Source organism: Suricata suricatta, chromosome 6 (assembly GCF_006229205.1).
Source record: "Suricata suricatta isolate VVHF042 chromosome 6, meerkat_22Aug2017_6uvM2_HiC, whole genome shotgun sequence".
NCBI lineage: Eukaryota > Metazoa > Chordata > Mammalia > Carnivora > Herpestidae > Suricata > Suricata suricatta.
In genome coordinates, this window is record NC_043705.1 from 99,058,156 (window position 1) to 99,073,028 (window position 14,873).

The window sequence follows — 14,873 nt, forward strand, 5'->3', positions numbered from 1 at the left end:
GACTGAGCCACCCAGGCACCCCATCCTCTCCATATTTGTAAATGGGTGTCACCATATACCCAGTAGCTGAAGCCAAGGACTCATGCTATACACTACTTTCTCCCATTGCATGGAACATCTCCCTCTCCGACTGTCACACATTTGACTCTTTTCCCCTCCCAAGTCTTACTGATCTACAACCTCTCCAGAGAGGCTTTTCCTGACCAGCCAATCTAAAGTAGTCCTCCCATCCTTCCAACACCACCCCTTCATCTTATTTTTTTTTTTTTTTATACCTCCCAACTAGCGTACAGCAGCTAGGAGAGAAGAGACACCCTGTCATCTTGTTTACCACTGAATCCTTAAGGGCTTCTAACAAGGCCTGGCATGTGGAAGAAATGCAAATATTTCTAAAATAAATAAATGAATGAGATAAACTCTCTGTAACTTGTAAGATCAATTACTAGCCTTCATGGGAGAGATAATCATAGTATTTGTTCACAGCTATTTAGTGAAGGAAGACGACGTGCAAGGCCTTAAGACAGTGATCCTCACACTTTAGTGCGCGTGTAGGAATTATCTAGGGGATTTACATATGAGGACTAAACCCCACTATGGCAAGTAGCCCATAAAAGGTGATTTCCTCAAAGGATCACCCCCATGCAGTATGTTCTGGAGATTCTGATACTGTAAAGCATCTTTGTATTAATATTATAGCAACAATTCTCATCTGCTACCAGATTTGTCCTTTACTTCAGCCAAGGCTTTGAGAAGCACTTATCTGTTCCACAGATCTGGCACATCTCAAACGTTTGCTAAAATCCCATTCCTCTGGACAGTCACGTCGACATTTAGGTTTTCACAAATACCTAAGATATGCTGCTGAAACACACACACACAGTGCTTTCCTTAAGAGATTTTGCCTGTTTTTAAAAATCTTAGCTGCCTTCTTCCTCCATTACTCTTGTTTTTGTTTTTGTCTCCTGTCCCTCCCCCTCTCCATTACTCCTGATTTAGGAGTTCTGCTGAGAACTGGAATTCCACTTGAGCCTGGATTATCTTCTCAGCTACAAGTCCAGTCAGACTGAATAACGGGCGTTAGCTATTGATACTTGAATCTGCCTGAAGAGAAACATACACAGATCCTTTAATAGCATTTCTTTCCAAATCCTCAAAGGTCAGCTTTATGTGCTCTGTTTGGTAAAAAGTCCATGCTAGTGGTAAAGAATCAATTTTTATTTATATTCTCAAAATGGAATAACATGTGTTGTTGATTATAAATGTGACATGTGCTTACTATATTTAAAAAAAGTGGATAATGAGTAAAATAGGTGAAGAGGATGAAGACGTTCAAACTTCCACTTATAAAATAAGGCATGGGGATTAAAAGTACAGCATAGGGAATACAGCCAATAATATTGTAATAACTTTGTATGCTGACAGATGGTAAGCATTATCATGGCAAGAACTGAGTAATGTAAGGAACTGTTAAATCACTATGTTGTACACCTAAAACTAATATATATTTTAAATGTTTTCATGTTTATTTATTGGGGGGGGGGCAGAGAGAGAGGGAGACACAGAATCCGAAGCAGACTCCAGGCTCCGAGCTGTCAGCACAAAGCTAGATGTGGGGCTCGAACTCACAAGCTGCAAGATCATGACCTGAACTGAAGTTGGAAGCCCAACAGACTGAGCCACCCAGGCGCCCCCACCTAAAACTAATATAACTTTGTAGGTCAACTATACTTCAAAAAAGTATATTAAACATAAATAAAAAATCCCCAGCAATCACATCCATATCTTTCTAAACTTTTATGTATAGACACATTTTTACATAGGTTTTTAACTTAAAAGGAATCATGACTTGCAGAGAAAGAGGATCTCTTTTGCACTGCTGTTGGGAATGCAAACTGGTACAGCCACTCTGGAAAACAGTATGGAGGTTCCTCAAAATACTAAAAATAGAACTACCCTACAACTACCCAGCAATTGCGCTACTAGGTATTTATACAAGGGATACAGGTGTGCTGTTTTGAAGAGGCACATGCACCCCAATGTTTATAGCAGCACTATGAGTATTACTCAGCAATGAAAAATAATGAAATCTTGCCATTTGCAACTACATGAATGGAACTAGAGGGTATTATGCTAAGTGAAATCAGTCAGAGAAAGACAAATATCATATGATTTTACTCATATGAGGACTTTAAGACACAAAACAGATAAACATAAGGGAAGGGAAGCAAAAATAATACAAAGACAGGGATGGGGACAACACGAGAACAAACAGAGGGCTACTGGAGGGGTTATGGGGGTGCTAAATGTGTGAGGGGCGTTAAGGAATCCACTCCTGAAATCATTGTTGCACCATACGCTAACTAACTGGGATGTAAATTTAAAAAATAAACTAAAAAAAAAAATAAACATTACAACAACAACAAAAAAGGAATCATCACTATTCTATAACCTGTTGTCAAAGGAAAACATCTCTCATGTGTCAATACACTGAACAGTTCTGTGACCAGATGTGTGGGAGTTTCCCCTACACCAACAACTCTAACTCTACAGCAGACACCAGATGCTGTCCTGCATTTTACCTCAATTTGGACACACTCCACCTGAAGATAGTATCAGATCCTACAAATTAAGGACCTGGTCCCAACCCCACCCCTACTTCAGATGCCAACTACAAGTCCAGGTTTTCACCTCTGCTTTTGACCCATGGGCTATAAATCGGAAGTTCCCATGACTTCTTCTTCAGTTGCAATTGTTCTGCTAAAGAGGCTCACAGAACTCAAGAAAACAGTTCACTTACTAGTTTCATTCTAAAACTCTGGGCATAGCCAGATAGAAGAGATGCACAAGACAAGGTATACAGGAAGGGGCATTGAGGTTCCACGCTCTCCGAGTATGTCACCCTCCTTGCACCTATGTTTACCCAATTCAAAAGCTCTCTGAACCCTTCTTTTGTTGTTTAAAAATTTTTTTTAAATGTTTATTTTTGAGAGACAGTGTGTGTGTGTGTGTGTGTGTGTGTGTGTGTGTGTGTGTGAGAGAGAGAGAGAGAGAGAGAGAGAGAGAGAGAGAGAGAGAGAGCGCGAGCGAGCAGGGGTGGGGGAGGGGCAGAGAGAGAGAGGGAGACAATGAATTCAAAGTGGGCTCCAGCCTCTGAAATGTCAGCACAGGGCTCGACACAGGGCTCAAACTCACAAACTGTGAGATCATGACCTGAGCACTTAAGTGGCGGACCCACCCAGGCACCCTGGGGTTTTTATGTAGACTTCAGTACGTAAGCACCACTGGTCAAATCACTGGTCACTAGTGCTGAACTCAACCTCCAGCCTCTGTCCCCTCCCCAGAGAGGGTGTGGGGTGGGGCTGAAAGTTCCAAACTCTGATGATCAGACCTCATTCTTGAGGTGGTTTTTGGAAAGCTCCTATGTGTATGGTTGAAAGGGGCTGCTTATAAACAACAAAACACACGCTTATCTCTTATTAGGAAATTCTAAGGGTTCAGGAACTTGGCCAGTAACTGGACAAACCCAAATACACAACTGTTATTATAAGCCATATTACCACACTTGCTTAATTCATTTAACAGGTATTTCCCTACATTAATATTAAGATTCACCTTTCTTTTTAATGACTGCATAAAAATGGCACAACTGGGGGCACCTGGGTGGCTCAGTTAAGTGTCTGACTTCGGCTCAGGTCATGATCTTGCAGTCAGCGGGTTCAGGCGCCATGTCAGGCTCTGTGCTGACAGCTCAGAGCCTGGAGCCTGCTTCAGATTCTGAGTCTCCCTCTCTCTGCTCGTCTGCTGCTTGCACTCTGTCTCTGTCTCTCTTTCATTCTCTCTCAAAAATAAATATAAAAAAATGGCAAAAAAACACTTTAAAGTAATACCCTCTGTTGAACATTTCTAATGTTCAAAATTATGAATGGTGTTATGACCCATCTTTATGTATACATCTTTATGTATACAGATGTACACATCCCTAATAACTTTCTTAAAATAAATGATTAAAAAAATCAGAGGTTTAGTTATGATGACCAATATGGTATGCACTAGCCACATGTGAAATAAAAAATTGTAAAATTCAGTTTCTCAGCTCTACTAGCCACATTTTAAATGCTCCACAGCTGCTGACTACTAAAATGTGGTTGATCATGGCCAGTGGCTACCATATTGAACACAATATATATAGAACATTCCCAACATTGTAAAAGGTTCTATTGATAGCCTTGGTCTAAAGAAATAATCATATTAAAAATCTGATACCTATTCCCACAGAAATGACCTAGCACTTTAACTCCCAAAATTAGCATAAGCACTCTTATGTCCTCTCATTGTGGACATCAGATAAATACATGAGGCATAATGTTTTAATCTGCATTTAAAAACTATTAGTGAGACTGAAAATCTTTTCACATTTTTTGTCAATTTGTGTTTATTTTGTTGTTGAATTATCTCAACTCTATTTTAGAAGAATCAAGTTTAAAGGAATCCTGTTCCCAATGACCAATAAAAGCAAACCATGTGTGCAGTGAAAAGACATTTCTTCATCTGTTTTGGTTTCCTAATTTCATAAAGGTATTTATCAAAACAGCATAAAAATACCTAAAAGAGTAGGACCACAATTAAGTAAAGGCAGTCTGCACTCCTGGAGGTTGCTTCCTTAGTGGAATTGATGGTTTACATTTCTATAAAATAACAATGGTTCTCACCACAGCATGTTGTTTCTAAGAGATATTGTTGCAAATTTTCAAATTAACCTATGAAAACATACAAGTTGATACATAAATAAAATAGAAAGGTTTATATCTGAAAAGTGATTATATTTACACAAAGGTCTAGAATGGGAAAAACCAGCCTATGGAATAAGAATCAGAGCAGTGGGTCCCCGGGTTGGTGGGGTGCAAGGACACAATGAGTGGTGAAGCACACAATGGGAGTTTTGGAATGATGATTAGGTTCTGGATCCTAATAAGGGCATGAGGTACACAGGTGCATATGGTTGTCAAGGCTCACTGAACTGTATACACAGAACTTAAGCAGTTTCACTATGTGCAATCTTAATTTTTAAAAGGAAGAAAAAAGCTTAAAAGGCATTGTGCTATTTAGAATATTCAACTTGGAGGCAATAAAAGTAATTGTTTTAAATATTTATAGAACTTAAAATGTGATTCTTGGCCAGGAGACACAAAGTTTTACTATATTGGGAATGGGAAGCAGAGTATGTAGCATCTAGAGCCAAACCACACAACGGTCAAACCAATAGCACAAGAGAAAATTCATTATCAGCATAAAATACATTAAGGTATCAGAAAAGCATTACTAACATTTTAACGTAGAAATTTAATCAGTTTCTAAAAAGCCTGCACCTGTGATATGAAAGCTGGACCAAACTCTTTCTGGAAAATAATTTCCCTAGTTATTGAACAGTATGTGATTTAATTTTCTGAGCCATTTCCACTGAGGTAGTTTATGAAATCGGTTCATTTTCCTTTTGTCCTTTTCTTCTAAGCCATTGTTATTTTATGCTGGGAGCCGCACCGGCCTTGCTGGATGACACGGTCACAGTAAGGAAATGGCAGATGTGCACGACTCCTGCCATGAGAGGCGGAAACTGGCATGTCCTTCTGCTACTACTGCTCATGTGAAATTAAGCCTGTTGCTATTGATTAGGCCTCACAATGTTCCAAGTCAGACCGATATTCCCCACACAGATACCTCATGGGAAGAAGCATATTCCCACCTCTATAAAGAGGAATTTAAACAAAGCACTACAGATGTTTTGTCGAAAAGCTCTTCTAAAGAGTCTCACAAACTTAAGACATAGATAATAATATTAACTCTGGCCCGGAGAAAAAAAAGCCTAACTTAGGAATAAGAAACAAACAAGAGCCAGGCATAAGTTACTGCACATACCTATGCTAATCTGGTGCCCATTATGAGGATGGGTGAGAGTAGTTACAACTTAAACTCTTTGTCAACCTTGTTCTTTGATGTTGAAGGTGTAAACGCCATACCTTCAACATCAAAGAACAAGGTTGACAAAAAGTTTTTTACTAACCAGCATGAATACAGCCTTCCTCTTGTGAGCCAGACAGAATGACTCCTAGCCTTGTTTATGCCTGAATCTTAAGTGTTATTGTTATAAATAAGTGTGTTTGCTATCTGCTTCTCACTGAAAACATCCTGCTATCTTTTAAGTTGTAAGATTTACTACCGGTTCAAACAAATATGTATGTTATCTGCTTTTCACTGAGAATACCCTGTTATCCTATGATGTGTAAATTACCTTATTGTAATTAGAGTGGTTCTGCAAAAATGCCTCTGTAAAAGCTGTTTTTGCACCCTTTCAAAGTATCTTATCACTGAGAATTATTTGTAGTAAAAATTCCACTTTTTGATGTCATGTTAACACTTAAATCTATAAATAAAGACACAAAACCTGACACGGGAAAGATGGCGGACTGACAAGAAAGAAACATGGCTCTCTCACTCATCTTTCACCAACACCATCTCTCTTTCAGGGGACCCTGGACCTGCTGGAGCTAGACTCCAGCAATGTTACTCTATCACACGAGCACAAAAGCTAACACATGCATGTTAAAACTAACAGACTTGGGGTGTGTGGATGGCTCAGTCTATTAAGCATCTGACTCTTGATTTTGACTCAGGTCACAATCTAATGGTTGTGGGATGGAACCCCACATAGAGCTCTGTGCTGACAGCATGGAGCCTATTTGGATTCTCTCTCCCTCTCCCTGCCCTTTTCCCCACTTGCATGGGTATGTGCCGACTCTCTCAAAAAAATAAAAAATAATAAAATAAAATAAAACCAATAGCCTTGATAATGAAAACTGCCTAAGGAGAGACAAGATGCTCCATGTCACATTACCTCCCCATCCCCACTGTTACAATGCACATTCAGTATCCCTGCCCATTACCAATATATCATAACCTGTTCAGTGAGTGAGCTGTTCAGAAGCCTAAGCTACAAATCTCATTCAAGTTCTTTACAGACAAACTCAGATATTATGGTAACTCTTCAGATGACCTTGATTATGAGATAAGAAGGAAGGATATGTGGGGGACACAGACTTCTGTCCCCAAAAGTGAAGGCTTGCCCAGTTAAGGATGTGGCTGGGGAAAAAAGCAGAAAAACGCACACTGTATTAGTGTTATCTGCTTTGTAGAAAGAAAGCAATTTTTGTTATTAAATGCTACATTATACTTTGGAATCAAATAGACCTGAGTTTGCGAATCAGTTCTGCCATTTATTAGATGTGTGATCTTGGGCAAGTTACTAAGTTCTACTCTCTTATGGGGAATGCTAATAGTATATGTCTCCTAGGTGTGTTGTGAAGATTACATGAAAACACAAGTAACTTTCTAAGTTCAGTGGCTGGCAAATTACAGGTGCTTAACAAATCATAACTACTATCATACTACCTGTTCCTCAAGAATGTTATGTAAACAGTACAGGGCCCAGTCACTGCCCTTGGCAACCAAACCACCACCAAGATATTCAGGCAGTCATTTTTTTTTTTTTTTTGCTATCAAGGAATTAACACAAATAAACAGCATACCATAATTCTAACGCCTAACCAAAAAACGTTCCTTATAGGAATTGCAGCAGCCAACCACCGATAAGGTCATTTTTTAAGAAAAGCTAAATGGTATATACAGATGTTAGGAAATAAATTATGAAGACAAACAGAAGAACTCAAAGTTGCCCCTTCCCTCAAATAAAGGAAATCTGCGAAGCAGACACACTCCATGCTTCTGATTTATCTCGGCTCCTTCACTACTAAAGCAGTAAGGACACAGATGGGCAAGCAACTCTTTCAGCAAAGATGACCCAATGTGTGATACAGTATCAACCACATTTATTCACTTTAAAAGGCGGTTTCTGTGGCAGATAGTACATAATATTTACCTGTTTCTCTTCATCTGGCATGTTTTTTTCCAGTTCTATTAGGTATTCTTCATCTAGTTCAGAGGAATTCACATCATCATCAGATTTGTTTTCAACCCTGTCCACTCCTGGCTCCTCCTCCTCCTTCTCAAATGAGGTGCTAGAGTCATGAAAACACTCCTCTTCTTCCTGGTCCTCCTGGGGATGCACTTCAGCCTCCTTGAGCAGCTTGCTCTGCAAATGGTGATCTTTGGTATTAGAAACTGGAGGGCCAGCACACTCTGCTTCCTGGGGATCGGTAACTTTCAAACCATTGAAAAGATCCTCTGGAACCCTACAGTTTTCTGACTTCTCCCCCATGCTGGATCAGTGAGGAAGGGGAAGCCGAAGTTCTGGGAAAAGAGAAAATATGTTAGGTAATGGTGCTTATCCAGGTATCCACCATTTTTCACAAGTCGGCCTTATACCACTTCGCTTTTAACATTAGCATGGTACATTAGCATGCTAACAGCTCTTTTCATCAACGTGAAAATCCCCTTCAGATTTCTTTTGGTGAAAACAGGTAAATATTAATGTAGATTTTTTGTAAAAGCAAATTGGTATAACTCAACCTTTTGAAAAGTAGGGGGGGCAGGGGCATGGATAGTCTTTGCTTTACACCATTTTTGCTCAGAAGAGGTTTGATAAAATACTCAACTTCTGGGACAGCAGGGGAAACCTGTATTAAAAAAAAAAATCCTATCTATTACACAGAAACAAATTTATGCATCAAAATCCCTAAACACACCTTAACTTCCTTTAATTGAAATTCATGATAAAACAATTTGGTTATAATAAGCCCATAAATAATAATGCCAAACAACATTTTAACTGACACCCCTTTCAGAACTTCATATAAGCAACAAAAGACAACGATTTTTAATGTGACTCTTCCTCTTTCCACTGCTCAAATTTTGTCAGGATTGTGAAAAACAGACATAAGCTAAAACAATGGTAAGAAAATGGAACGCCCCAAACCGTTATTCAGAATGAATATCCACGTCGTGAATAATAAAAATAGGGGGGCCTCTCCAGCACCGCCGTTCGAAGCTCAAGAATAAGTGTCTGACGGTGCTCAAAATGCAATCAGCGCCAACTTCACCCAAGTGCGTGTTGTAGAGCCCACACAGGTTACAGGGAAGGGAAACCTGGCGCAGCTGGTCCTAATCAGGATCGCCATGCGGGTCAGACTCAGTCACGAAAAGAGTGTTTCTCAACTTTGGCTAAACAAAATAACACTTGGGACGCCTTAGGAAGTACTGCTACCCAATTCTTATCCTCCACAGATTCTGATTTTGGCGTCTGGCGTAGGCCCACGATACCTGAAGTTTTAAAAAGGCAGCCCAGGTGATTCTAATGCACAGCCAATTGAGAACTGCTGAAGAAGCTGAGTCAGACCGTCAGCAGCTCCACCCCTCGCCCTCTGGTCACAGCAAAATCACACCAATGACCCTTGTGTCGCGACAAGAGCCCGAATTCGTCCCAGCTCGTTCCAAGAAAACTTCAAAAAGCAAGACCTTAATACTATAAAGACTCAGCCTCCACACAATGTTTTGTTTCCTCCTGTTTCCAGGTCAAGTGGAAGAACGCAGGAGTTTGAAGCCCCAGGGTTAAGAAGAGGCCACCCTACGCTTCTTAACAGTTCTTCCTCTAGCTGAGTCCCTCACAACCCTAAGCCGACAGCCCCAGGTGGCACTCACAGCTGCACAGCTCCTCTCGTCTTCACCTTCCCAGCCTCTAAGATCCCCTACTTCCGCTCAGCCAAGTGCACTTCCGTCAGCGCCAACCAATGGCATCGCTGTTGGCAAAGCATCCTGGGAAATGTAGTGGAGAAAGCACGTCGCTGTCGCGGTGTGTGACGCAATTGTACGGACTGAAATGTGGTGGCGGTTTCCATTTTGGGTTACGTCGGGCGTCCGCATTACTCAGCGCTGGCGAAAAAAGAAAGAAAGGTGGTCTCCAAGTTGCTCCATTTCCTCCGTCACTCTGACCTCTTGTGGTAGCAATGTATGAAGGAATCTTGAAGCACAAACCCTGTACAAAATAAAATTTTCTCTCGAATGTTTCTCAAAGTGTGCCTTTCAAGGGGCCCACTTCTAGATCAGAATAGTCTTCATAATAACACTAAGTTGTTATTTGCCTTTTTCACACTTCTTTCTTGAATATACAGTGTTTTCCAGAGGCTGTGTCATGTGATCGCGCAACGGCTTGAATGCAGAAGGGGCTATGAGAATCCAATAGTCTTCTGTTAAGCATAAATAAAACAATATCACTCTGTTCACTATAGTATTTTTTGTTTTGGAAAATATCGTGATTTATACAAGATTATTTATGTTGGCCTATAGTAGGTGTATTGTTACCTTAAATAAATTCTAAATGTTTTTTAGTTCTAATTTCTAATACAGTAAATATTGGTAAGTATAAGCCACATAAAAGCTTTTTGTGGTCCTGATTAATATTAAGAGTGCTAAGGGATCCTGGAATCGAAGGGAACTGTTGTCCAACACATTCTTTCAAGAAATCTTTACTAAATGTTTATTCGACCCCACACATTATGCTGGGAATACAGAACTGAAGTATCCCTCAAGATAGCCATACAGGTAATCAGTAATAACAGCAGAGTGTTACTTAGTTTTCTATAATTCACAGAAACTATTGCAGAGACAGCTGGGAGGGACTTTAACAGGAAGGAGAGCAAACTTGTTTTTTGAATTTGTGTCTACATGAGGTTATGCAAACCCTTGTATTTTTGTGTATGTCAAAAGCTTTAATATACAAAGAACATTAAAAATATATCAGAATTTTGGAAACCTAATATTAAAAAAATACAGCAGGAACTGAAAAACTGTTCAATGGTTAGGCCTCTTATGACCTTTAAGAAGTCCTGTTAGGTGCAAAGATATACAAACTTCCTATTATAAAATAAATAAGTCACAGAGATGAAACGTATAGCATAAGGAATATAGCTACTAATATTGTAATAATTTTATGTGGTAACAGTGACTATAGTTATGTGGTAAGTGTTAAGAAATATACAGAATTATCCAATCACTATGTTGTACACCTGAAACAAATATAACATCGTATGTCAACTATACTTCAATAATAATAAAAAATAAGCTCTGTTAATTAAATTCTGGTGTAATTGAAAGGCTATGAATTTCGGAGCAAAATAAATAGGTAAATACATGGACTAAACTTGAGCTACAATGTTAGCTTTTTTACTTTACTAGCTGTCCAACTTTGAATTACAATTCTAGTAACTAACATTATGTGTTTATTAAGTGTAACATGCTGTGAAAAATGCTTTGGGTGGATTCTTTGATTATATGAATTCTAATCTGGCTCTGCCACTTGACTAGCTATATGACTGCTGTAAATTACTTAATGGTTCTATACTTTTTCCTTTTTAATGTTTATTTATTTTTGAGAGAGAGTGCAGCATGAGCAGGGTAGAGGCAGAGGGAAAAGACAGAGGATACTAAGTGAGGCTTGAACTCAAGAATGGCGAGATCATGATCTGAGCTGAAGTCAGACACTTAACTGACTGAGCCACCCAGGCATCCCTAATGCTTTTAAACTTTAGTATATAAATTTGCTCCATATATAAAAATTGGGATGGGTAATAATGATACCTCACCCTTAAGTTTTGGGAGAAAGAAATGATATAATCTAGGAGAACAGGGCTTGACACATAGGGTTTAATGAATGTTAGAAACAATAATATGGTGACAGGCCTTGTGACCATAGCTGGTTAATGAGACACTGCCCCTGCCCCTCCCCCCCCATTCCCAGGAGCGCATAGGCTAGTCAGAAAGGGGGAGATTGGGAGTAAGATAAAAGCACCACTGAGCCTGAAGGAAAAAGCAATCCACTCTTATTTTTTTTAACTTTAAAATGATTTTCTTTTCTTTTTTTTTGAGAGAGCATGAGCAGGGGAGGGGCAGAGAGAGAAGGAGGCACAGAATTCAAAGCAGGCTCCAGGCTCTGAGCTGTCATCATGGAGTCAGATGTGGGGCTTGAACCCATGAACCATGAGATCATGCCCTGAGCTCAAGTCAGATACTTACCTTTCTCCCAAAACTTAAGGGTGAAGTATCATTATTACCCAACCCAGGTGCCCCTCACTCTTTTTATTTATTTTTTTTAACCAAGAGCCAACATCCAATTGGTCCACTTTAATAATTCTTCACTAATAAGATAACTGAGTTATGCTATTGAAAGAGTAATAGTTAATTAAAAGGAAAAAAACAGGGAAGGCTGAAGAACATTATAAAAATATCAGGGATATTTTTGGAAGTGATAAGTAGCTAGATGTTGCTGTAGAGCACAAAGCAAGAAAAAAATTTTTACAAATAGAAGCCCACCAGTTGGATCCTGAAACAATGGAAATTTTGTTTTTGTGCTCACAGCCACTATTATAAAAAGAAAAGAAATGTTTTTCATTGAGAGGGCAGCTCTGTTGTTATTTTGCCAGGGAAGAGACCATGTCCGGCTTGTTTTCAGTTGTAAGGGGTCAGTGAACATCCTGTATTCATACAGATGAATGATTCTCTTTCAAGAATTTATGGCTAACTAACTTAAATGTAAGTTAAAAAATAAATTAAAAAAAGAATTTATGGCTAAAACACTGTGTATCTTGTGCTCTGGTTGGTTGTATAAAGAGATTTTGAGGCTTCTGAAATTATAGGATTATTGTAAGAATTAAATGGTGTCATGTCATATCTAAAACAAGTGAAGTGCTCAAGATAGAAAAAATACTTTAGGGGCGCCTGGGTGGCTCAGTTGGTTAAGTGGCCGACTTTGGCTCAGGTCATGATCTCGCGGTTTGTGAGTTCGAGCCTCACTTCGGGATGTGTGCTGACAGCTCAAAACCTGGAGCCTGCTTTGGATTCTGTGTCTCCTTCTCTCTCTGCCCTTCCCTGCTCATGCTGTTTCTCTGTCTCTCAAAAATAAATAAATGTTAAAAAAAAATAAAAAAAATACTTTAATAGTAACAGCTCTAAGCATAGTAAGTGCTCAATAAACATTTGCCATTGTTGTAATCATTATTATTATTAATGAAGTTCTCACAGTATTATCAATATTACGACCATTTACTAATGGTACTTGATATTACTAGGGTTACTTATGATCATCAATATTAATAGTGATAATATTTATGAAGCTTTCATTAATACCCCCCAGACAGAGGATTGAGCCCCTAAATTTGTTGAAAGAATGGAGCTGAACATCAATGAATGAGTGAATGAACAATGAATGAATGCTAGGCATCATAGTGGAACCTGTGGCATGTACCTCAAAGAATCAGGAGTATAGCAAGGGAACCATTTTCTCTTTTCTTTTCTTTCTGGGGGTAGCAGCTGGGTGATTTCTTGGTGGCATGGGATGATACAAGACAAGGAGTCTTATACTCAAGGTGGTCCTTTGGGTTGCTGGCATGACAATAGGATTGCTGTTGAGAATGATGGAAGAGTGTGGGCTCTGGAGTCAGCCTTCCTTGGTCTGAATCTCTGTCCAGCCTCTCAGCAGCTGTGTGATCTGATGTTGGACAAGTCACTGAACCTTGATACCTACTTCATAAGGCTTCATGAAGCTTAAATAACATAACAAACCGAAAGCATTTCCTACAGACCTTCACACAAACTTTAACATAAATTGCTTTGTGGAGAATCTGCAGGAAGAGATGGAAATCACTTCTACCTCCCCTGATGACTTATTATGTATGCATTGTGCTAAACTTTTGGGAGGCTCTGTGCATCGATCCTCTCTGGAGCTAGAGATTTATACTAGACTGACTCAGTCTTTTCTGTGCCCAAAGTGGATATATTCATACTGTGGGTCTTACTGAGGTTAGCTTTGAAGATAAAGCTTTCTGCTCTGTGATCCTCTAAGTCCTGAGCTCTATTCTCCACATTCTCCCAGAGTTGGGGGTTCATGAACTTGCCAAAGCAAGGTCCAATATCCAGGAATATCCAGGGATGCCACAATAATTCCTTGAGGATGAGATATATTACATAAAATACAAAATTAAGATGTAGATCTTATTGTTCTAGGGTGTTTCCAAAAGATGCGATTGCTTTTTATTTTTTCACAGTTCCAATCATCAAATTGAGATTTCTTTTTTTAATTATTTATTTTGAGAGAGAGAGAGAGAGAGAGAGAGAGAGAGAGAGAGAGAGAAACCAAGCATAAGCATGAGAGGAGTAGAGACTGGGAGACACAGAATCTGAAGCAGGTTCCAGGCTCTGAGCTATGAGCCCAGAGCCTGACGTGGGGCTCAAACTCACCAACTGTGAGATTGTGACCTGAGCCAAAGTTGGATGCTTTACCAACTGAACTACCCGAGCACCTGTTCAAATTGAGATTTCTGATAGGAGACATAACCAAAAGCTAACATTCTGTGCATTTTAGATGTCTGTTTTCCCTTAGAAGAGCATGTCTAATAGCAATAAGATGTGAGCCATATATGTAACTTTAAATTTTCTAGTAGTGGCAGTAAAAACAGTAAAAGAAGTGAAATTAATTTAAGCAATATTTTTCTTTAACCCAATGCATCCAAAATATTCTCATTTGAGTAGGTAATTAATATAAAAATTAAGAGAATACTATACATTCTTTTTTCATACAACGTCTTTAGGATCATGTATATATTTCACTGTTACACCGTGTCTCAATGTAGACATTAAGTTTTCATTGAAAATACCTGAATTTGTACGCAGATTCCATAAAATTTACAGTTAAGTAGATTTATACATCCAAGTTTTTCAAAAATACTTCCCAACGACTGAATCAAATATTAATTTTTAAAATTACTTTTATTAAGATAAAATGAGAAATTTAAGTTCATGGTTGCACTAGCCACATTTCAAATGCTCAATAGGCACATGAGGTTAGTGTCTACTGTATGAAGCTTAGACTTTCC

General features: G+C 39.0%; 2 protein-coding genes across 2 annotated transcripts in view; both read right to left on the reverse strand.

Annotated features, from left to right (window-relative positions):
• Positions 1 to 9,730, reverse strand: part of TTC1 (tetratricopeptide repeat domain 1) — a 44,209-nt gene extending 34,479 nt beyond the window's left edge. The window contains exons 1-2 of the mRNA XM_029942928.1: positions 9,649 to 9,730; positions 7,931 to 8,301 (exon numbers count right to left, since the gene is read on the reverse strand). Of these exons, the coding sequence (XP_029798788.1) occupies positions 7,931 to 8,269 (339 nt within the window). The 5' untranslated portion in view covers positions 8,270 to 8,301; positions 9,649 to 9,730. The remainder of the gene's footprint in view (positions 1 to 7,930; positions 8,302 to 9,648) is intronic.
• ADRA1B (adrenoceptor alpha 1B) overlaps positions 9,725 to 14,873 on the reverse strand; it is a 76,703-nt gene continuing 71,554 nt past the window's right edge. Inside the window, exon 7 of the mRNA XM_029941250.1 lies at positions 9,725 to 9,879. Coding sequence (XP_029797110.1) covers positions 9,725 to 9,879 — 155 coding nt within the window. The remainder of the gene's footprint in view (positions 9,880 to 14,873) is intronic.